This window comes from Ammospiza caudacuta, chromosome 1 (genome assembly GCF_027887145.1).
Source record: "Ammospiza caudacuta isolate bAmmCau1 chromosome 1, bAmmCau1.pri, whole genome shotgun sequence".
In the NCBI taxonomy this organism is placed as follows: Eukaryota; Metazoa; Chordata; class Aves; order Passeriformes; family Passerellidae; genus Ammospiza; species Ammospiza caudacuta.
The window spans coordinates 10,356,415-10,382,133 of NC_080593.1; the positions used below are offsets into that span (position 1 = coordinate 10,356,415).

The window sequence follows — 25,719 nt, forward strand, 5'->3', positions numbered from 1 at the left end:
AGACATTAGAAAAAAATTCTTCACAGAAATAGTGACTGGGCACTGGAATGTGCTGCCAAGGAAGGTGGTGGAGCCACCATCCCTGGAGGTGTTTAAGAAATACTGGATGTGGCCCTTTGAGCCATGGTTTGGTTGATAAAGTGGTTTTAGGTCACAGGTTGTAATCCTTGGCTGCTTATTGCCAATTTCAGTTCTGGTGGCACCTTAGTGTGTGTATATGCTCCATGGTTTGGTAGCCAAATGCCAAGCTCACAGACCCACCAAAGATGTGGAGACAGAGCCAAGCCTAGAGTAGGAACTCACCTTACTCTCCTGTGCCTTGTGTCCGACTGACAGCAAAACAAGTGGGTTGGGATTGCTGTTCATTTTCTTTCCTGACTGGTAAAGAAAAAGCAAAAACTTTGCCTTCAGAATAAAGCAAAACCTCTCCCCTCTGAAGCTTAAATGTTTGCATCTTAAAAATACAAATCATATGCATTCTACTACATGCTTCTCTATTATTCTCAGCGTTTTACTCAGCTGGCTGGAATGGCAGACGGGTGAGTAGCTGGTGAGCACATCAACATGAAGGCATCCAACTACCTGAATATGCTGAAGCAAAATGCTACTAATAAGCAGGAGTTTTAGACTCATTTCCATTTTCTTTAAATGAAACTGGTAAGATGCAAATTCTTATCTTTTAATGAGCATTGCAATCCCCAAAGCTAATGAAGCATAGTTAAAACTGCAAAATGAATATTGCATGCAGATGGAAGATATGAAGAAAGCACAAACTCAGGAACTTTATATACAGTGCTGTAGAACTATTAAACTGGATGTGGTATCCAACACTGATGTTCCCTACTTTTCAGTTTGGGGGAAAAAGAATATGCACTATAATGTATGTGAGGGATATTTCTACAGTTTACCAAATACTCTTTATTAGAGAATCAACCATCTGCCATATCTGAGCTTTGCTCACCAGCTGTATAGCATTACATCAAACTGTGAAAACAAACAGCAGTTTAGAAACAAATCATATATACAAAGGAACATTCCAACTGTATGTTTCTTTCATGAATTTCAATTTAATCTAACAAAAATTCAATTCAGAAAGAAAATTTAGACATGAAAGTTAATCATCTCAAGCGGGTGTTAATGCAGTTTAAAAAGCCTAGAAAATGTAGGATACATGGTTACTTTGAGTTCTACCCTGTAGAAAAATCAGGTATATCAATAGAAAGTTAGTTAAAATCTTCTTAATGCATGTAAGGTCACAATTACAACCAAGTGATTAAAAATTTTATATTTTTAAATTAAGAAAGGGCATCACTTAGATTTTTTTATCTGAACTTACATTTTGGACATCATACTTCCACTAATAATTCTCAACTTTAATGTCACATACTTTCCTTTAGAAATAAAGCTGTTAAGAAAGCACTCCTTTCTTGGATGAATGCTGCCTTTCTTTTTTTATGAGTTCTAAGAAAAAAATATTTAGTTCTCTAATAAAGCTGAATACAAAGATTTACAGAACAGAAACAAAGCCATATTACACTGCAACTGATGGTGTTTTAAAATAGTAGGTGACATTATCTTCATTTTTTCTTTGTCCACAAAATGATGCTTGAAACTTTCTTCATAAAATGATGAAAGTACAGGAGTTCATAAAAGACCCTGTCACTCATGCTGATATGTAAATAGGAATAATTTTAAATCAAATTAAGCAGGTAGCAATATGCACACACATAGAGTGCACCTCTTAGACCAGGTACTGACAGACTTGTTGTTGACAGCCTATTAAAGTCTGTCCCTTGTTCAAGTTCCTCCAGCTGAACATGAGCCCTTTCCAAGTTTGCCTACCAAAAAGCTGGCCTAAATTTCTTTAGCAGCCATATAAAAATGTAAAACCTACTAAAAATATCTAGCAGGAACAAGATTATTCCAAAGCAATCCTTCAGAGCTGAGTGATAAGGTATCACTCAGTATGTGGAAGATGTCTTAGCTTTCATGTCAGCTTCATTCTTTAGTTACTACCACAAATCAGTTCCCAGCACTTTTCCCCACTCTTCCTGAGCAGCCTGCACTCCCCTAATCTGATCTAGAGTTCAAATTACCGCAGACCACAGAATTTTAACAACATCCTGACACTGGCCTCTTGAAATCAAATTCAAGTGAAACAGAATTACACTAAATTTGTATTTGGCAATAGAAATCCCATCCAGTGTTGGAAGCAGAGTGTTGCAGGCATTCGTGCATTTCCAATTACTTTTGTGACCTTAAATGGACAACTATATTAATGTTACCTTCAGGGCTTTCTGAACAGCAGCCTTCTTCAAGCCATCAGGGTTAAATTCTAATGGATTATTCTTTTAAATCAGGAGAGAATGAACATAGGAAGGGTTAATAAGACATGCAATGAAGCAATTTCACTAGGTTAATTAATTATGACATGACAACATAGGACAAAGCAGGGGGGAAAAAAATCAACCTAAAAAAAAAAAACAAACCAACAAAAAACCAGAACATCTTTCAAACAAAACAAAATAATGAAGGACCACCACCACAACAACAACAACAAAAAAAAAAATCGGACAATTTTTTTTCCTCTTCTCCTCTGGATATTTTATTCTGCTTTAAAAGTAATATACCCAATTTCCCTCTGCTTCTATTTCTCTGCTCATTTTTTTACCTTAATAGAGATAATTCACAAAATATTTTTATTTAATGCCTGATGCCCTATGAACTGCCTTCTTAATGATCCTTTTAGAATTTGTTTGAGCATATTTTCACAACCCAGAAGCTTCTCTGATGATAAGTAAAGTAATTATGCAAAAAAGTCCTTTTGTGGGAGAAATTACAACACCTAATTGATAGGGATTTATATAATGATAAAAGTCAAATTTCTTTAAGCCTCTTCAGAAAAGTGATGCAAACACTGCATGCTAACTAGAATGAAGTCTGCTACTTTACTCAGTTGAATGAAGACAGGTAAATACACTAAAAATAGGAATTTAAACTGGCTAAGCAGGACAAAACCTCTCACTGCTTTCCATTAAATATGGAAATTTTAGAATTTTATTTTAAGATTAATATATTGTTCTTTAAGTGACGCAATAATGTCTAGAAAAAATTGCATTCACTTTATAAGAAATAATTTCAGAAAATAAGATTTGGAAATAAAACAGACTTCAAGTTATGTACTTATGGCTGGCTTTTTCTTTAGAGACACATTTTTGTTTCAAGGAATAATTCTTTTTTAGAAGCTGTAGATTGTGGCAATAAAAAATTGCACAGTGGCCTTTTAAAACATTCTGGTTTATGAACAGGAACTGGTATTAATGCTTTGCCAAAAGAAATGCCTTTCTGAAATGAAAATCTAAGTGACTAAAATTTGAAGAGATTTAACCTTTATGCAGAAATATTATTTTGCAGTTTCTTTTGGGATGTCATATACTCCAGTTGGCCAAAATATTACAAAGATTCCTGGCATCCTGCTTGAAAATTTCTATTTCAGAATGAACATACAATATCCAGGACAAAATCACAGAATATTTTGAGTTGGAAGCAATCTACAAGCAAGGAACTTATCAAGTCCAACTTTTAAACTTGAGAAACCAGAAATAAGGTTTGACTACTTTTGTGGGGTATTTTTCTTGGACATTATATTTCTTAAAATAAAATAATGGAATTTTCCACAGTGATTTATCTGATACATTAGGAACTTAGTATTGTACTTAGAGAACTTCAAAGATGGAGACTGCACACTATCCCTAGTTGAAACTAATTGAAACTTATTATTCCTCATTGGAACTAATGCTTAACTGGTTTTCATTAAGAAATTTTTAAATCCTCAACACATAAATTTCTTTGCCTGGAGTTGAAGCACTGTTCCCTCTTTTCTGACAAAGATAAAAGTGTCGCTTTGTTTGCAGCAATTGTGGATTCCCCATCCCTGGAATTGTTCAAGGCCAGGTTGAATGGGGCTTTTGAGGAACCTGATCTAGTGCAAGGTGTCCCTGCCCATGGCACAGGGCTTGGAAGGAGATGATCTTTAGGGTCCCTTCCAACCCAAACCCTTCTGTGCTTCCATTATTTATTTCCATGGGCTGAAGTCCCTTTCTCTGCCAGCCATGGTTACTGTCTCTGCCATCATCAGTGCTGTGCTCCAGACCTTAAATTGCTACAGCCAAGATCAGGGCCCTGGTAATGGCTAAGAAAACAAAAAGAGTAGGCCATTAGTAATGGCTAAGATAAGAAAAGGATTAGGCCATGCTTCTCACAGGCTGCAATCCTCTTTTCTACACAGAGCACAGTGTTTTCTTTCATAACAACATGACACAGCATGACTACAAATCTCTTTCTGTAGAAAGATCTCTTTTCAAATCTTTCTTTCTATTTCTGTCCCATATTTATAAGGATGCAATGATTGTCCTCTATAGAGAACCTCATTATTTCAGATGCCATCTACAATTCACCAAAATTATTTTGAATCTTAAACTGCAACTCAACTTACTGGACTATTTTTCCTTCCCATTTGCACCTGCATATTCAATACAAATCTTTCCCTTCCTATCTTATTATTTCAAGGAATTTTAGAAGTCAAAACCAAACCTATGTGATCATAGATAAGGGCAGGCAACCATTGACTCCTGGATATTGAGCATATCTCAATTCCTCTGGAATCATAGCAAGGATAGGCCAACAGGGACATCAGCTGGGGCAAATGTCTTTAAGCCAGGCCTCAGGTTTCAAGGGAAGAAGCTGCAGGTCCATGAAGATGGTGGCTGAAAGGCTGGGAGGAAGGAGACTCAGAGGAGGAAAGGAGATACTCAATATAAAAAGGGAAGGTCTTGCTTTGGGTGACAAAATAGTCTTGGTATGGTTCTGAGTGTCTCTGCAGTAACAGGAAAAGAGGATGGGTTATCCAAGAAATACACTGATAATGACACTGTGGAATTCTCTAACAGCCAGTGACATTTGCAGTAAATCCTCATAACAAATCCATAAATTATACAAGCAACAAAGTGGTTTGTTTTTCAGCCAGCTCTGATTCAATATGATTTGGAGAATGACTCATTACCTCTTTAGACTCACTAAGTGTTGCTTGGGCTATCTCTGTGTGCATCCTCATTGGATAACCAGAAGACAGCCACTACCTGTGAGAGCTCATTTAAAATATGGATAATTTATAAATTTCACAGACACCAAAACTGTTATAAACTATTGATTATCATAAAACTCATGTTACTTCTGGAAATTAAACTAACACAATTCTTATACCTTAACTTCAGCTAAACAGATTTACATGGGTGTATGTCTTGGTGTCACAAACCTAGATTTGCAGCAGCGAATAAACTATCTAGAAAGGAACAGAGATCACTCAGAATTTTCCTCTCCCCATAGGAAGTGAGCTCCCTTTTCAACACTTCCCCAGTAACTCATGTTCCACGTTAGAGACTGGGCTTGCAGTGGGAATGTTTTATAACAGCCAATGTTTAAGGATGCCCTGGGAACAAGCGCAGTCCTAGGACTGCTGGAGCTGGTTGTATCCCTGGGCTATTTCAGACCTGTCCTGTCCCCTGGCCTTCAGCCACCTCCTCCTCCTCTGCAGCCAGAGCAGCCCCCAGGACACTGCAGAGCCAGGCAGCTCCCAGTGCTGCAGCAGGGAATCCAGACCCAGCTTTCTTTGCTGTTCCACTCTGCCTCACAAATCGACTCAGGGATTTGGAAAGTTTTGTCTGATTTCTAAATAAATGCTCTATACAGACAACCTGTCTTACCACAAAGATCCTAAGATCCACAAAAAACATCAGGGCTACATTCTTAATCCAGCTTTTTTTTAATGATAATTACTTTTAAGATATATCTAGTACAGGTGTAACTAAAAGAAATAGAAACTCAACATTTTTGGATGTTAAGATGATGGAACTGTAGGTTATAAATTGCCTTTCTCATTCCTTTATTTTAAACAAGATTATAGAATGGTTATAACTTTTTAGAAACTTTAAAATTAACTTCTACAGAGAAATGAACAGGATTTTGCTGGGGTTTGGAAAGGTGTTTTAAAATCAAGGATTATGATGTGGCTAGCCAGTTAAAATTTATCTGCACAATCTCCAAAGACAAACCCACCTCTGTCTGGTAAAAAAGATACTTATTCTGAGCAGATTCTCAGTCTTTTTGAAGATACCAAGGTTGTACTTCCAGATGTAAGTGTAAGATACTCAGAGGCTCATCAGTTTTTAATAGTTTTGTAAAATTAAATTCAAGAAAAAAGTATTACTTGTTAGTTCACCCTAGCCTGGATTCTCCCAACTACAGACTAATTTCCAAAAAAGAAAAGGAGCTTGGGAATTTGCAAAACAAGGAGCATCATGAAGTGAGATAGAATTTACAAGGGAATTTATAGTCTGGGAAGCACAAGAACTGCACCCATTTTTAAAACAACTTGAACCAGTGTGGAGAGGTTACAAGTTCTTACAAACATTGAGTGTATCACCTTTTGAAGAAACTATTGGTTGCAATTTAATTATTTTAATTTCTTTGCAATAAAAGCCAACAATTAACGAGCACGTAGTGTGCTAGTACAGTATTCATTTTATTTCTCAATGAATCAGCAATTTAAGTTAAATGTAAAGAGCTTTTACACCAAACTTATCTTGGGTTTTATCAAAAAAGGTTACTTACTTACCCAATGATATGCTGATCAATGAAATTTAAGTAGCCTTTAAAATGCAATAAAAATAGCACAAAAACAATGCACACTTGTTGAAACCATGCAGGAAAACAAATTGCATGCTCTCATTCCACTAGAGTGAGTGGCTTTAGTAGCACTAATCCACACTCTGGCAGAGAAAAGGTACAATACAAATAATACCAGAGAACTCACAAATAGTGCTCTATAGAGTGAGGTAGTGTTTTCACAAAAGACTAGTCCAGATGCTCTCCTCTCTTTTAAGTATCCACACCCAAAGTTTCCCTCGTAGATACTCTTAGGAAGATGGAAATGGAAGGAGAAAGCAGAGTGATGGGATTGTGGCAGAATGAATGCATAAGCAGCTTTACTACACAGAAAAGTTAAGGAAAATAGTCAAAGGATTCCAGAGAAAACAGCAAGAAACAAAAAGTAAATATTTCTCATTACAAATAGTTTCATCCATTAAATAACTTTCTGTAGCACAGCAAGGTGGAATGCTTTTAGAATTTTATTTTTTTCATTAATTATTCAATTATTATTATATATATTATTCAATAATATTAACCCACTTTCCAGGCTCAGACTTGGTAGTTCAGATTTATATGGCAGATCCAACCAATGTTTACTAACTTAGAGACCAGCCTTCTACACCATTTCTATTTCTTTTCCAGATCAGTCATCCCAGTGTGCCAGAAACTCACAGCTATGATGCAAAAGAAAGGCCTGAGTTGTGGTAACTCAACACTGTAACTCCAACAAAACAAGGCTGAAGGCATGACCTAAAATGTACCAGTGATAAGCATTCACTTAAGGCAATTTTCAAGGTAATTCCTGTAGAAAACTTCTCACTGTAACATTAAAGTGGTGCACAAAAATCTTCAAACTATTAATAAGGGTCAGTGTAATTTTACCCATTCTATTGAATTCTCTGTTCTCCATAAATACAAGCAATCCAAGAGATTAATTTGCTATTTCTCTACATAACCCCTATGACTGAACTTGAGCAAAACATGAGAAACCAACAAATTTCATGTTTTTAGTCTTGTAAATGTTGCTCCATATTAGAATCCTATGGCCATAAAAAAGCTCTATTACTACAATTAACTGCAGTTCCTGTAGAAGTTCCATGACATTTTCTTTCTAGAATGCACAGGAATCTTTTCAGTTCTCCTGCATAAAAGTAATATTCCCATGGCATTTCCCCCAATTTGACATAACTGTGAAGCCTTTTGGTCTCTGGTTTTGGAAAATTTGATTTAACACAATATCACATTATTCTTTTGTAGTAAAGTTGTACATGGAATTTGCAATTGTTCTATGTTACTTTCTGTTATATTCTTTACACTGGAAAGAAAATTACTTGAAGTTAAATACTGAGTCATTTGTTGCAACTGCTTTTCTGGGCTGGTAGAGGAAGAAGAAAGAGGATTAAACAGGTCCCACTCTATGGCCATCATTCTCCACCCACCCAGGCAATTCTTATACTGTAGACAGAATATCAAATGCAGCAATAGGAAATTTGGGATGCTGTTCCCAAATTTCCTAATTTATCTGCTTCGTGCAAAGAACTCCTCCTTTCTGTGCCCTAGAGTTCAGAGATCTACTGATTAAATGCACTGAAATTAAAATACTGTCTGCAAAAAGAGGCAGAAGTTGAGACTTGCAACCTCATCTTTCCCAAGGAAGGAGACAATGTTAGAGAATGTTTGTTTAAAACAAACAAAAAAAAATTATGACAAAGCCTCAGTATTTGCTGGAGCATGTAAGAGAGAATCAGAGCTATGTAGAAAAGATTGGAACTGGTGCAGGAGAGAACTTTACATCACTTATTTTAAGTAAGAGGCTTTAGTGTATTTTACCAAACATTACCTTTGTGGCTGTTTCAGTAAAATTCAGTAGTTGAACACGAAGATACATAAATCGGTTCAACTGAATCTAGTACACAAAACAGATGGCAGACAGACTTTTTCTGTCTGTTGCAGTACTCTGAAACTGATACTAAGCACACCATAATTCTATTCTGTTCCTGCTTACTCTGTACTGTAGTAATTCGAATTTCTTTTCTGCTAAGTTACAGATTTTGCCTGAATTCAATATACAGTGAGGTTAAAAAGGAAACATGAGGATTCCAACTCTATTCCAAATGAGTCTTTTTAGCTTTTAAAATAGCCTAGAAATACCACTTCCAAACTCTGCTCTATACACCCTGGAACAGACATGAAATCACTAGTCAGTCATGTAAATTGTTTGGGCTACTAAGGTTTTATTTGTTACCACTAGGATTTAACTTAATTTTAACCCAAGTTTCAGCAGAAAAATCTGCAAAATGCATGCATAAAAATCCAAACCTTCAAAATTGTATTCTCTGATTAATATTTTAGTCATCACTTCCAGAACCTCTCATCTAATAGCAATACTGAAAACCAGCAAAACTCAGTTAAGTTTCACTTATCTCTTTACGGTAGGGTTAAATTTATTATTGCTATCAATTACAACCAGGAACAGTACTTTACTAACCTGAAATAAACTCCAAAACACGTTATTTCAGAGTCCCATAGGATAAATCCATAGAGAGAAAATGATTTATTTTTATGTTTTGCACAAGCAAATAAACCACCCTGCAAAAAACAGTCTGATAGAAATCTCATACAAGTGTTCTGGCACTGTAAAATCAAGTGCACAGGATTGACTTCATGGTGAGGACTTCAGTACCTTCAAATCTCCAGCAATACCCTAAGCCAAAGCAAGCAAGTTCACCTGAACTTATGGAAGTGGGTTGTTTCCCAGTTAGTTCCTTAAAATTCCTCATGCTAATCCCATACCATGTATGGAAAACATCATGGAATAAAAACATGCAGCCTTTCAAGTCCAGGAAAGGAGCATTCTTTAAAGAAAAACCACACTGATTAAAGAATAATGTTTTATTAAATATATAGCTAAAGACAATGCTACTAAAAAAGTGGACCTTACATTACACATCTTGAAAGGAGAGGAATTATAGAGAAGATGGCACAATGTGTGTTAGTAAAGCAGTGTCACACTACCAAGCAAGACATGCTGGGAGTACCCAAGAGACTCTGAGACAGAAGGATATCCATGAGAACATAACTTACAGGCAGATTTCTTGCTGAGTCCAAATACAGAATAAGCAATGCAGAGGAAAGCCCATCATTAGCTTGGTCTTTGTCAGCTCTAATGCTTGTTAGCACCTAAAACAAAAACACACTGTAAGCCTTCCTGGAAACCAAGTGTTACTATTTCTGTCTCATATCTGAAAAAATAAAAAAAAAAACAACAAAAAACCATCTTCCAAAAAGCAAACATTCACAAATTCAGAGCATGAAACATAAAAAGTAAGTTTTCAAGACTCATGCAGACATTTCAAAACCATTTGCATGGAAATTTGCACCCCATTTCCTACTTATATTTTTTGATCGGACAGATTGTAATATTATATCCATCTTTATCTCCCAAGTAATGAAATGTTAGCAGACAGACAGCTTGGAATAAAGCTGTTACTCCAAATTCACAGCAGCTAGAGATCTGGTTACACACTTAACAAATAAACAAAAAAGTCACAACAAATCACCCCAAAACAATTAAGATTAGAAGGAAAGTAATGTGTTCCTTTAATACCTTGTCTAGATTGTCAGCAGTTGGCATCAATGTGAGCCATTCCAGTTTTAAATGCAACTTTCCTTTGGACACTTCATCCAAAGTAAACCACTGAAAATTAAGCAAAATAATGTGAAATAATCTGGCAAACAAATCTATGATTGCAATTAGTTCTTCAGGACATTTAGGAAGCACTAAAGTCTGCTAAGAATCTCTCAGAGCTGGAGTCCACATAACCTGAAAAGATCTGATCCATTAAAAGGTCATATTTTGCATAAAGTATTACAATACAGAATGATAAAACCACCTAGACAAACATTATACATTATATATAAAAGCATCTTTAAAATACCAAGAAAATTCTTAAAGTTCTGTAAAGATGTTCTGGGAAAACAAACCCTGCACAATGTTCCTACAAAATCTCTCTTACATATAGGATAAAAATTAGTCTGCCCAGCAATTAACTATTCTCTTGCAAAAAAACTTCTCACCAAATATCTAAATTACTATTTTTTGCATTTGCATAGGAGTAACCTTAAAACCTCAAGACCAACAAAGAATGTCATTATTTTTCAGATTTCACCAGTTCAGATAGCTCTTAAACCACTGTACTGATCATCAGGGCATGTATTTCTACAGCATTAAGGTTATTCTTGCACATAGAGGAACTATGCCCAGGAAAAAATAACCCAAGAACAACAACATGTACAACATATGGGCCTTGTTAAACCAAAAATGACCGAACTCCATTACCTCATCTAGAAGACGCTCCTTTTCAACTTCAATTAAATCAATCATCAAACTAGGAAAATGGAGAAAAAGAAGCAGTATTTTAGCCAAGAAACAAAATATCTAGCACAGAACTCAAGCCTCACCCTGATTATCCACCACTGACATCAAAAGAGCAGAATATTATTCTTTTAGCCCCTCAGAAAAGAAGGAGCAGAGAAGGAAATGGCTGAGCAAAGATGAGTGCAGGGTTTCAGGAAAATGCCTACAACAGAGCCCATTTTGTAACCATGAGGGAACAATGTAACTCACATGTGTATGACCCAACTCTCAAAACAGAGAGCACATCCAAACTACCCACTGGAAATAGCACCTGTGACCAAATTCATGTTTTGGCAGTGTCTGGGAGAATTCTAGTTCACACAAGCTAAAAATGTAGCAGGGAATCTGCTAAAAATTAAACAGAGCAGACATCTGCATGCCAGTGCATGAACATTTGTCTGGCTTCTTATTTTATTAATACTGATGTACACATTAGGTCACTTCCTCCCACCATCACTTCAGTGTAAGATTAGGGAAGTGCAAAGAAAAAGAAACCTTTGCACTGCCTACTTCTTAATTTTAATGAGAAGTAGGTACTGTTGCTCCTGTTAAGAGAGGAGGAGCTGGAAAAACAAGGGAGTTCTACTATGGAAAGCAACAATGAGAAGTTCCAAAACTCGACAAGAAATAAAGGTGACAAATTACTGGAGAAAGAAGCTGGCTAAACCCATGAAATGTTTATGAGTGAACACCTATGGCCTATGGAGTCAAAGAGTGAGTCATGTTTGTAAAAGCATTACAGTAATTTTTTTCCTTTAATCAAATAGTTAAGATCAGCTCTTCAGAGGAAAAACAAACTCAAGACAGTCATTTAGAAGCTATGAAGATGAAGAAGATACAAAGCTATAAAAGTATATTAACTTTGCCTGAAGAAAGAATTAAGACTTAGTGCTAGCTCACAGACATTAAAGAAGCTAGGGCACAATTCTGGGTACCCACAATCCTCACCTGCTTTTTTCAGAAAAGATGTAAACATATAGATGTGTATATACACACCCAGGCACATTTGCATATAAATGAATTTACACATATGAAGTAGTTAGGAAACTACTTACTACCAAGACAATTGATTTATAAATACAATTAGATAGCAGAACAACTGCAATAAAATACAAACAATAACTGAAGAAAAATTACAATATTTAATCTCTTTCCAATGCATACAAACATATTCTCCATAACATTTACCTCCCCAGGAAGTCATCTTTATCTGGATCTTCATCAAAGAGCTCAATCTCTAGCTCCTGTCCTGGATGTTCATACACTAAGGCCTGGAAGTTCAGTGAGAGGGCATTATCAGTAAAACTGACCAGCTTGGTTAAATGGCATAATAACAGTAAAACACTGAGCTGCAGTAACTTTGTACAGTAAAATACATTAGTAAGCAAATGCTTTTAAAAATTTCAATTTAATGAGTAGAGCAATTTTAAGAGCTTTTCAGATAAAATTTGTCAATGTTGGCTCTAAAAGCCCAAACTAATTTTTCAGAATTACTGATGCTCAGTCTAGACAAAAAAAAAAAAAAAAAAAAAAAAAAAGGAAAAAAAATGTATGTAAATAAAGGGAGAATTTCTGTTTTGTTACAGAACTTTGGGCTTCTAGTGGGAGACATCAAGAAGCTCCTTAAGCACACCCCTTAATAACCTCTTTAACAAAAGAGGATATTTCTTCTTTTTTTTCTTACATAAAAAAGAACATAAAACAAGGTATTTTTATTGGTTATACCTCATAAACTTCATTCCATTTTGGATTGAGATTTTCTTTGATGACCTTGCTTTGGAAAATTTGGTTGCCCACACGGATGATTCCATAAGGATCTGACTTTCCTTTGACAATCCCTTTCAGATAAGTATCTTTCCCCTCTAGGTCCTGAGCTTCAATAAAGTGTATCCTTAGAACACCCTGAAAAAGGAAAAGATGAGTTTGTATAGTAATCTGAGAGCTTCCATGTCATCACAATTTACACAAAGATGTTTTATAATTTCCATTGTCATTTCCTTAACATGAAAGTTATTCTGGACATACTGTAAATAGAAGATATCAGTGATGATCCACACACTCAACAGACCTAGCACTCAAGAGACTCCTGAAAAGAAAAATTGTCATCAGCCATCAGAAACATGCCAGTTACATCAAGAAATATCAGGTTTCTGGAACTGAGTAGCAAAAAATAGCAACAACTGTTTAGTGAAGGACACTAATAGTAATTTTCCACCATAATGTAAAACACATGCTACTTTTTTATCTATAGTTAAACTAGATTGTAGCAATCTAGTGATTGTAAAAGTAATAAGTTTAAGATTTTTTTTTAAAGAATAAATAAATGAATAAGTAAATAAATCTTTCTTGGTGGCTTTTGAAACATTAACTTCACAGAAATTGTTTATAAATTAAATCAGTTATTATCAGTGATTGAATTCACAGCAACTTGTACCAGTGCAGTAACTGTATTTCAAAATTCCTCCAGATTGCCTTGAACAGTTACTACAGAAGAAACTAAATGCCCAATTATTGCTGTTGACAGAAACCTGCTTACCTTTGGTATAGGAAACCTCAGCTGAGCAATCTGCACTTCACTGACCAGGGGGACTGTAATTCTATTGGGAAGGACCAAGTAGTTGGATATGATATCCAGTATTATTGTATCTGATAAGCCACTGTTGGAGAAAAGAATCCTCAGTTACTTTAAAAAAATATTCCTTTTGCTGCTTAACAACCTAAATGGAGAAAATATTTGCCTTCCTGGGAGAGCAGAAGACACATTTGGTTTGTAAATGCAAAATAAAGGATTCTTGCCCAAACGGCCACCAGGTGGAAGCAGCTGACACCGAACAGCAGAGACCACAGGGATGAATACAAAGTTCCCATTTCCCTGCCACAGCCAAATTTCCCCCTCACCCTTGCCTTTTATAAGCAGCCTGGGTAAAAAGGAATTGCATAAGTGCTCTTGCCTCTAACACATACAACCAAGCAGATGGTAACTGTTTAATTACTTTTGTACTTCAATAATGATTTGTCTGTCCTTGCAAGTTTGGCTGTCCCTTCCTGAATTGTTATGAAAGCACTTGTCCTCTTGAGCTGGGAGGACCATCACTTAAACCACAGACACACAGAACACAATGTGTAAAACACAGTAAAACGTAGCCTAGGGAAGCAAAACTGGTTCTGTTCAGTGAAAAGGGAGTGGCAGTGCAACCACACTGGTAATGAATCACATAAAACCCAACCCCACACCCCTCCACAAACACAGAGAAGAGAGAACAATTTCCTAAGCTACAAGGTCACCCAGCTCAGGTGTGAACTGACAACAAATCATTGTCACACCAACAGCACTGGTTGCACACACTGCCTACGCAGGGAGAAGGCAGAACACAGAGCACAAGCACCCAGGACATCCCAGGAGGATGCCCAAAGGTTCAGAGAGGTCATTACAATAATACTTGAGATACTTTGAACTGCAGAGGGACATTCTCACTAAAGCTGGTGGAGCTGTGAATTCTCCTAAATACACACCATGATTCTTCTTTTACAGTCTTTGTCAAATCAAGATGCAGATAATGTTTGATTACTTGGAACATTTTTGGATGAAGCACTTCTGTGTGAGCACCTTGTGAAGTTTTCTAAGACTGAATCTGAAGCTGGGAATAACTCTGACTCAGGAGCTAGCATATAAAAACACAAAAACTGCAGTGAAACATGATATGTGTTACAGTTTCATTTGGAAAGAACATGTAGTGATGAGCAATTAACATTATGCTAGAGATGGGCAGCAGAACAAATCCATGAAATACAATCTGGCCCACTAGAAATGCACACTGATTTTCATGCCAGAGATCTGAAAACTGAGCAGCCTGCAAGCCCTTGGCTGCCCCTGGAAATCCAGGTGACTACAATACATGATGCAACATGGTTGACTGTAATGGTGCTCAGAACAACAGGAACAGAAGGAGCTCAAGGCTGCATCAAAACCAATGGACAGGTCTGTGCAGGCTTCTGGTTAGAAAGAGGAAACAGTGGATAACGTTAAGATATTGCTCAGAGGAAAGAAGTTTCCACTCAACTTCTGAGTTAATTCACACGTGCCCTAAAGAATCTTCCTTCTCCTCCCTTTCATGAAGAGCTTATCCAGTCACATTTACAGAGGTTATCATTCTATGTGAACCCTAGAAATTCAGTTTCAGTAAATTTTAAGACAAATACTACATGTTATCTGAAGAGTAGCTTCACTTAGCTATCATTTTAACATACTGCTTTTCAAACTTTAAAGTTTCATTCTACCAAACCTCTCGCTTTCTATGCTCTCTGAAATGAGCCAAGAAAATAGAATTCATTATTTTGTCAAGAGGTGACAAAAAATTGAAGATAAACATCTCAACCAGTCTTAACATTAAAAGGAAAAGAAAAACCAAACCAAAGCTGAAGTGATGGTAACCACACAAGCAACAATCTCACTTTTCAAAATTCAAGTCTAATGACAACACTAGTATAGAGACCAGGTAAGCTTTTTCTTCCTGCTTTTGTTAGTGTCCCTACTTGGTAAGAAGAGAAAGCTCTGCCTTTATGCTCAGTCCCTTAAGAACAGATGACTAATGGAGAAAACCAAGTGACAGAAAGCAAAGGAGCTGTGTAAGGAAAGCAATGGTACCAGAGCTTGCCCTGCTCTTCTCTAGTGTTTCATTAAAATCACAAACTTTATGTGATCACAGGCATAAATAAACCTCCTCTGGACTAGCATAAGGTTCAGAGACTGACTAATGTTCAAATAGAGCTACAGCAAGTCTCCTTAAATAAGAGAAAGAAACACAGCCCAAGTACTGGAAGGACTCACAATCCTTTATGCCAGAACCAAACCCCAAATCTGGTTCCAGAGGTCAGTATCATAATTCTATCCCAACATTGCTGCTTGAATTACACAAAAAACACCTGAGAAAACTGAGGCAGCATTAATAAAGTTTCACCAAGTTTTACATAGAGAAACTGGACTCCTAGAATGTAGCAGATGCCCTGAATTTAAATATAGGGAGCTGGAAAAGAACACTGAAGATTGCATGCAACTAACTAATGAATTAAATGAATTCTAAAACAACATGATGCTTTCAAGCTGTTTAAATCTCATCTGGTATTAGCCAGCTGGGGTGCACCTAGATGCAAAGTATTCCTCATGAATACAAGGCAAAAATTACAATCTTTTGCATTTTTTGTTATCTAAAGTAAGTGGTCTGATCTATGGAAAACAGAGACAAAACACTGCAAGCAACAGAGAAAGATGCATTAATATAAACACTTATGTTGATGCATCATTAAAAACCAGCTTCCTAAGATCATAAAACTTTAGTCAACGATTCTATGTACAATTATTTTTTCAGTTCAAAAAAGGGAAGAAGTGTAGAATGTTTCATATATTTATAAGACTGTCTTTAAAAGCTCAATTTCATTGTAGAAAAATAATTGTGAGTTGCCTACTCTTTTGTATTGCTCTCTACTTAGCTCTACTTAATTTTTAGCAGTTGTGTATTTTTCTTGTGCTATCTTTATTCATACTGCAGACACAGCAAATTTCTGACTGCATTGAGTGTTTTCACTGCATCTCAAGCAACCCAAACATCTTCCCATCAACCACATCCCCTCCTGAAAGCACCTGAGTATTCTCACAGCCTGTCTCCTCTTCACACAGAGATTTTAATTCCACTTCTCCACAAGCTATACTAATGATGGAATATGAATTCCTTGTGTGTCCTTCTCCTTTGTGGAGTCTTATAGGAAAAGCAATAAAAAAATAGTTAACAGCTGACAGAGAAGCTTCCAGCAGCTAATGCTGAAATTCAATTAGTAGCAGACATTTGCAAACAGAGTACAATAAGCAGTTCAGTGTGCAGCCAAAAGCCATAGGATTATAAAGGTACCTGTGGTAGCAGCAATCTCATTGTTTATAACAACTACAATATGTCAAGTTATCTATACAGATAAGAAAAAAAAAAATACAGCACCAAAGAAACCTCTTGGCAAGGCAGAGCATGAGTCACCCCAGTTACAGTTACTATAGAAACTATACCACGTCTAGGTGGCACTGGTTTGTGCATATGTGGCCAAGTTTGGTTGCTCTGGAAACCATAAACTTGAGATATTTAGCTAGACTTTGTTTACATCTGAGGTTTTGTGTTTGCAGCCAGGCAAATATGTAGCAGGATGTGAGTCTCAGGAGCCTAGTAAAGTTAAGTGCTAAATGTAAATTTAGTCGTGTTATATCAAAAAGGGGAATTATTACTCAGGAGCTGTATTTTGGAAGCCATTTTCTCTCACTCATCAAGAAAACCTCTTTCCTCAGAGACAGACTTGAAACATGAGAAATTCTTGGAGCCATTAACCTACTTAATGCAAGTTCTAATTTCAAACTGTTTAGCTGGGATTCCATGCAATGGCTCCACGTGTCTAAGGAAAGCAGAATTCACTTCAGTCATGCAATTGATTACTAAGGGATTAATTTAACAACTAAATTCAAACTCCTGTTTTGAAACAATAAAAATAATTCTGGAGTCAGCCAACTCTTGAGAGTATGGGATCTAATAAAAGGGCTAGTCACAAAATCCAAGTGTGTATCAGATCTACCATTATCTCCTTTGCCATTGTCTCCATATAAAAAGCCCTTGGGTAACTATTAAAACCTGATAAATATGAATATATTAATGGATTTAACTTAATCAGGTTTATAATGATTGAAAGCAGCCTAATTTGCACCTCTATTGAAGCTTTTTAATTTGGGATTTTATCATGTGGTATTAGGAAAAGCTCTGAATAAGCTAACACATTTTATTGCTATATACAGTGAATATTTTGGTACTCCACTTGATCTTCACATAATAAACTGAAAGCTTTAAAAGTAAACACTTGAAGATATTAGAAACTTTATTTAGTTTGAATAGTCTTAAGGTACTTCTAACTACCTTTACACAAGCAAATAGAGATGGATTGGCATACAAAGCCAAGAACCAAGATGTCATGAACCCACTTGCATGAAAGGAAGGCTCTGATGATAGGAGATGGCAGGTAGGAAATTCATAAGATTCTAGAAAGGCTGAGAACACTAAAAGAAGTACATTATAAATTATATTTTCAAACTATTTTTAACATGATCTACTAGATATATTTTTTGCATACTTTGACTTGTGGTGAAATCACTACCTTCTGCCAATTGAGCAATTTCATATAATTCTACATTAAGAGAAAACTGCTCAGAGTCATCTAACCTAGAAACTATTCAATTTATGGTCTTGAGATTTTCTGGGCTTTACTGGGGTGCAGATACACTGCTTTAGGTATACTCACTTCAGTCCTGGAACATCCAGAAGATTGGTCAGTCCAGTCCAGTTAATTTCCAAAAGCTGTGAATTGCAGAGAAAAGAAAATTGCAGAGAAAAGGGAGGGGGGGGGGGGGGGGGGAAATGACAGGAAAAAAAAAGAAAAGCAGCTTAGAATTGGTAATACTGAAGAAATAAACACAATTGCTACAGATTCTGATCAGTGGAGAATTAAACAGTTTCCAGGATTTTCTCAAACAAACAAACAAACAAAACAACTCTTCCATTTTTAAGAATTTTTAGATACATTTTTTTAATGTTATAAAAAGTTTTACCATTCTCTTATCCACTCTTTATATAAATATACACCCCCAATATACACAAATACACAGGATCTACTCCATACAATCCATATAGAATAATGAAATGTGATCCTATATTCTGGAGAAATATTTCTGGGGTCACCATAGACCTGTTAGAGATGAACAATCATTAACATGCATTTGCAAATTATAATAACCTGAAAAAGAACCCCACATGAGACCAGGAAAATAAGAGATCTAGAAGAGGTAGTCAACAGAATGAATGAAGAACTGGAATTAAGAAGGTGGCAGGAAGATGTGATAACAGCTTTCAAACATAAGAGGCTGTTTTCAAGGCAGAAGTTCATTTTACCACTGATAAAGGAGAAAGGCATCAACAGGATTAAGTATCAAAGAGAGAAAAATTGTCAGAAATAATTAAAAGGGATAACTCATTGCTAGGCCATGCATACTTTGTCACTGAAAATCTTTGCAGAATATTATGCTGTATAAAGGTACCTATTATGCTTCATGATTGCTGCCATTAAAAACTAATTTAAAACATCCTTTTTGATCCTATAATATTCTAATTCTAGATAACAAAACCAACAGATCTGAGTTCTCTTAGTTCTCTCTTAGCTGAATTATTTCAATTAATGTCACAGAAGTTACCAGAGTATTTAAGCAACACATAAACCCAAACCCACCCAGTTACCAACATGTTTCCAAATCCAACTCACTCAATCTAACTGCATGAGAAAAGGATTTTGATATTCCTCAGTTAAGAAACTAATTGTGGCAGTCCAGCTAAATGCTAAAACAAAACAACAAACCTCTGCAAGAACAAATGTTGTGTATTTTCACAAACAGATGAGAATCATCACCCTAACTTCACTTTCTTTTTTAAAAATAGCACATACCATTCTTTTACAAAGGACCTATTAATAGTTTAATTAGTGATTTCCTTTGTGAATACTTCCAGTAAAGATAAGACATAATAGATTAACTCATATAAGGAACACCGTATATTGTTTAATACACTTTATTAATGGTGGCTAATATTTCAACAATGTTACCTATGAACAATATTACCAAGCCTACCTGTAACAAACAACTAAGCAAGGAAAAAGGAAATCATTATCCTTTCAAGGAAAAAAGTAAGATGTAATAACCAGACCAGATATTCCAGAACAAAAGGCAACACCAATCATGGGACCTACATGAGCACCATGCCCTTGCCACAAACAGGGCTCAGGCTGTCCTGGGCATGAGGAAGATGATTAAGGGACTGAAGCATGATGTCATGAGAGATGCCCAGTACCTTCATTATTTTTGTGGCCCTCCACTGGACTTATTCCATCATGTCCCTGTCTGCTGTACTGGGGAACCCCACACTGCACTCCAGATGTGCCTCACCAGTGCTGTGGAGAATGGAAAATCTCCCTCAACCAGCTGGCAACGCTTCTCCTACTGCAGCCCAGGATGCTGTTGGCCTTCTTTGCCATAAGTGCACATTTCTGACTTCTCTTCCCCCTTCTATCCAACTAATCAGCCTGTATTTTCTTCAGCAAAGCTGCTTTCCAGCCAGTCAGCCCCCAGCCTGACATGGGAGACAAGGTTATTTCTCTCTAGGCACAAGATTTTACATTTCCATTTGTTGAACTTCAAGACATTCCTGCTGGCACATTTCTCCAGCTTGTCAAGGTCCCTCTAAACATCAGTACAACTATCAGGTGTATGAAGCACTCCTTCCAGTTTTAAGCAAGCAAACTTGCTGAGAGCACACTCTGTCTCTGCATCCAGGACAGCCATGAATTTGTGCTGGCCCCAGGTTTTAACCCAGGGTAAATCACTACTGATGGTCCTCCAGCTAAACTTCATGTTGCTAACCCCAGCTCACTGACCCTGAAGAGTCTAGCCATTTTTCAACCAAGCTGCCCATTTATCTCTTCTGTACTTAGCAGTTTACTTGGGAGGATGTTGCAGAAGGCTGTGTCAAAGCTTTACTGAAGTCAAGGTAAGCTGTATCCATAGTTCTTCCCTCATCCACCCAGCCAACCTTCTGATCACAGAGATTATTGCCTTGGTTTCCATGATTTCCTGCTCATGACTCCCTCCTGGCTACTCCCAACCATTTTCTTGCCTCCTCAACCTTAGCAGCAGGATGGAGCTCACCACCTGAGCCCCTGTGCCCCTGAACTGCCTCCAGAGCCACACTGCAGTCACCTTTCATGTTCTCCAGATCTCAAAACCCTGGAAGTGGTGCTGATCCCCACATGGAAGAGCAGCAGTGGGCAATGGTCTGAGGCCAGGCAAGCTGTAACAACATGCTGAACCTGAGGTCCAGGCAAGCACAATCCTCAAGAGAGAACAGGTCAGGATGGGATATGAGGCCAGCAGTCTCTCAGAAGTGACCACTTCCCCTTTCTCCTGGTGCTTCAGTGCAGTTCGGGCTCTGCTGGCTTGGATGTGCCAGGCCCTCCTCTGCTACACAGGATGTGCCAGGCCCCAAATCTGTCCCACAGCTGCAAATCTGCAGATGGGGTAGGAGTCATCTTCCTTGGGGCAGAAAATTTCCATATTTCCCCATCATGGGATAATTCCACCCAGTAGTTTCCCCAGAAAGTCAGAGATTCTGCTTCAGACTAAACTCAGACCAAGCCATCTACCTGATCATTTACATTTGTCATAGATGAAACCAGACTGTAAGAATCTAAAGTGAAAAAATTCTTCAGAAGTTCTACAGAGATTGCTGACTTTCTTGACTGATTCCTTCTTTAGGTGAAAGCACAAAGCTATCAGTGGTTGCAGGACCACTTTGTATTCAATATCTTTTTTTAATACCTCATTTACAACTAGTTTTGCCCACTTTCTATTTCTATTTCTAATCCACTAGCAGGATTTTAGTGAGAAAAGGTTAATGCTCCTTTATTTATGAAATACTTGCAAGGCTAAATGGAAGTACTGCCTTTCAGAAGACAATTTCTTAGCTACAACCCATACTGTGTACTGAACAGTCTTTTTATTCTTCCTTTTTGAGGTACTATAATTTTTTCTACATGGTTATGAATTTAAAGCTATGAGGTTTTTAATTTACAAATGTAAAAATCAATTATTTATTGAAAATAATTTCTTGCAAAATGGGTTCTTTTACATTGGTATGCAAGCTTTATTTGTACAGTTCTACAAAAGCTATGAGCTAGAACACAGAATATTTTCATTTAGGAAAACTAAGATTCCACCTTAAAAATTAATTGTGCAAATTACTGTATTTGTATATGTTCTCAAATCTCCTCCTTATCTTAAATCTGAAAAAAAAAGTTAAGAAACAAATAATTGAACCAGGATGAAAATTCCAACTTAGTGTGAATAATTTCAGTTTTATACTACTTCCTCAATCATGCAAACCCACGGATGTTTAAGTAATATAGCAAACAAGTAGCTTGGTAGTAGCTGATAAGACTAACCACAAATTGAGTATTCAGACTAATTCTCTTGTTGTAATCAAAAGTCTTGACTGTACATTATAAGACACTTTAAAAAGCTATGCAGTTTACCAAGCTTCTAGAAATAGTAATTTTATACTGTTTTAAGACAATGAAGCCAGTTTATTATATGATTTATTTTTTCTTTATTCATAGGCAAAATAGAAGCAAATGGACACCATAAATACCTTCCAAAAGTGGTCCCTATCCTGAGGTGCTCATACCTGCATCCTGTATTTAACAGTTTTACATAAATAACCATGTTTTCAGATTAAATAGCGAATGAGAAAAGATTTGCATTTCCTTTTGTTTTCATATTTTGTTCAGTGAGCCGCATACAGCAATTAACACAGTATGTCCTGTGCTGCCTCCTAAACAGCCTTCACTGAATAAAGTGAGCAACACAATAAATTGAGCAACACAATGCATGTTGAAATTCAACATTGGGAAACATCTCCTTCACTGGACTGAAACATTTATCACAGCGGTTTCTGCAGTAACTGCCACAGCCCTAAAGAAAGCCAAGAACAACCAAAGAGATGCCACTGAGAAGTGACACTTTGCATTGATGCGACTAAAAAGCATTTCAAAAGGTTGCAACACGGCCTATGAAACAAAACAGGGTCTATGATACAGCCTCACTGTCAGTATTTTGATTATTACACACCTCTGCTAAAAAACAAGCCTACCCATTCATTCCATCATCAGTCCTTACAGCATGAAACATGGAAAAACAATTACACAAAAAACCCGAGATGTTTGCACCCAAGAGTGGTTATTTAGACAAGAAATACATATAATATCAGAAATTCTCTTCATCCACTTAATGTACAGGAATAAATACAAAGACCAATTTCAGAAATGTTAAAGACAAATCCTCTTCCGTTTGAAGCTGAAGCTCATAAATTAAAAAAAAACATTATTACAGCTAAGAACTTTACAGGGTTATTAAAAAAGCTTTGCAAATAAATCTTAAGCCATTAAATATTTTGGAAGGAATATGAGCCTTCAAACTCCTGCCATAATCAAGCTTTCACTGTTTGGGCTTTAAAGGTAAATTCCCCTGTCAGATAAAGTTTTTGGCATTCACCCACCACAGAGTTTCCTTTCCAGTTCTACCAGAAGCACCCAGCAGTAACACACACACTAATCTTGGTCTACAGGTATTAGGGAGAAATTATTTTTGTTTTCTCCTCTTCTGTTTTTTTTAGTGTTCTATCTCCCCCTGTCCTCGCCCCATCATTCCTTTCAATAAAGTTGTTTCAAGTCTGCTCTTGGTTTCCAAACATTAAAGAGCAACTCAGGGGAAAAAAAACCCAACATCTTTATATCTGCAAAAGTATAGAAATAACACTGACAGCAGACACACTCACAGCAGAGTGAGAAGAAAGGAGGCAAAAAAATTCTTCATAAGCAGGAGAGAGCCCCCAGCCACAGTCCAGCAAAATAACAAGGGGTTTTCACTCTGTATTTTGGGCACTGCCATGCCGTGACTTGCTGGAGAAGAACAGGACCCCCTAACATGTGGTTCTGACAGAAGTTACAGCAATGTTGCCATCATAACTAACTGAAGAGTCCTTTGGAGAAAAAGGGAGCAAGCAAAGGACTCCCAGCTGATGAATCTTTTATGAAGCACCAAACCTGAAAAGTTTCCATATTTAAGAAATAGCTTAACAATATGATTTCCTCCTCTGTCATCATTTTAAGCAATGCATAATTCTCTTAGTTTAGCAAAATTCAGAGAATGACAGCTGGTTCTCTGCAGCAGAACTAACAGAACAATTTTCCAGAACACTGGAAAAACTGGGCAGAATTTGTAAGTAAATGAAATTGTGCCAGAAGCCAGAAACGATGGTGCCTTTCCACAACACACTGCAACTAGAGAGGTGATGTGCCTTGCAAACTCTACCCAGCAGCTCACTGCACAAAGGCAGATTCCAGACACCAGTTACACTTTCCAATGAAGTAGTCAGTGTCTTGTGACTCAAACCTCTTACAATTCTTCCTTTGCTCAGAGAGGTGAAAACAAATTTCGTTATCTGCCTGAAAGCCAAGAAATTCACATCTTACCAAAGCTCTGTACTGAGAACTAACACAATGCATATTTTGGAAGAGGTTAAAAAATCAGATTAAAAAATAAACCCCTTCAGCCAATAGGAAAAGATAGGCTAAAAACTAATGAGCACCTCTATACACATTGGGTGTTCTCAAGACCCTAGAAACCTTTACAAAGGGAAAAATATGTACTGGAATGTAAAATCCATAGGTCCATAAATAAAGCTCACAGATATACAAAAAGCAGCCTCTAAACACTGCCAACCTTGTGGCTTGATTTGGCTGCCATAAACAATACTAATTCTCAGAAGATAAGCCACAGCATATTTTAAAATGCTGATTAACAGCTTCCTGCTAAATGAGTTATGGAAGTGCAATACTTTTGTAGAAAAACTGAAGCTCTACTACAGGCCATGAGGATACAAATCCATGGGATAAGATGTGATTCTTCCCAGGAATGTCTTACAAGAAGGGAACTAATATGCCCTCTATTGTTGCTTGTGAAAGGCCATACCAGACATGGTACAATTTGTTTGTTAGTAGAGCAAAGCCCATCACCACCTACAACACTGAAGTGCTGGCATTGCTGTAATAATTTAATATGTAACATTATCCAGTGTATCTCCCAGGAAATACACAATAAACTCAACCTTTCAAACAACAATACAGAGTAGGTGCTGTAGTATTCCCACTGGTCTGTGCAGGAAACACAGCATATCTCTGCACAGAAATGGTGTTTAGAAGTTTTTCAGTGGTAACTCTCTGAAGATTTCCATGAGACAACTGCTAGAGAGGTAAGATGTATACTTGAAGGGGTAGAAGACACAGTAGGCAAGTGAGCTGAAGGGACCAGAAGCAGGATCACAGTTGACTTTGCACAATCCAGTGCACCTGCTGTTCTCCATAGTGTCAGCCACTCACAGCTTTATTCAAGCCAATTCTCTCCTTCTTCTCTACTCCTTCCTACCCTTCTACCAGTCTGCATTGTGGTTCACACCCTCACACCAGTCTCCTGACTTTAGTGAGCTGGCTCAGGCAACTAAAATACATCTCAAGGACAGGAAATTGGGCTTTTCCTATGGTGTTTAATATCCTGCCAGCTCATGTCCCTTAGCCAGCTTCCTCCAGCAGCAGAAGTTTCAAAACTGGTTTAAGAGAGACAACGGCATTGAATGGGAAAGCACAGGGAGAAAAGAGTAAGGTACTGTGGAAACACCAACTGTGATGGCCCTTAAAACATCCCAAAATCTAAAATCACTGAGAAAAAATGTAAGTTGTAGCAAATTTTAAGTATGCTGAGTAGCAATGAAAATCATTCACTTCATAAGCAACAAGAATAATTCTTAACAAATGTTATTCTAACAGTAGCTGTGCATCAGCCTTTACCCAGGTGTTCCACAAACCTGACAGTCCCACATGTTCTAGATGCATTCTGTACATTCTACATAACCACTTTG

General features: G+C 37.0%; 1 protein-coding gene across 3 annotated transcripts in view; it reads right to left on the reverse strand.

The window, feature by feature from the left end:
• The window catches only part of ESYT2 (extended synaptotagmin 2), a 79,950-nt gene that overhangs the window by 11,208 nt on the left and 43,023 nt on the right, over positions 1–25,719 (reverse strand). The window contains exons 7-16 of one of the 3 annotated variants that reach the window (XM_058807645.1): positions 18,449–18,504; positions 13,662–13,782; positions 12,851–13,027; positions 12,314–12,396; positions 11,048–11,096; positions 10,316–10,405; positions 9,793–9,888; positions 6,872–6,973; positions 2,286–2,348; positions 304–378 (exon numbers count right to left, since the gene is read on the reverse strand). In XM_058807645.1, coding sequence (XP_058663628.1) covers positions 304–378; positions 2,286–2,348; positions 6,872–6,973; positions 9,793–9,888; positions 10,316–10,405; positions 11,048–11,096; positions 12,314–12,396; positions 12,851–13,027; positions 13,662–13,782; positions 18,449–18,504 — 912 coding nt within the window. The remainder of the gene's footprint in view (positions 1–303; positions 379–2,285; positions 2,349–6,871; positions 6,974–9,792; positions 9,889–10,315; positions 10,406–11,047; positions 11,097–12,313; positions 12,397–12,850; positions 13,028–13,661; positions 13,783–18,448; positions 18,505–25,719) is intronic. The other 2 variants (XM_058807652.1, XM_058807659.1) reach the window with 2 other exon arrangements.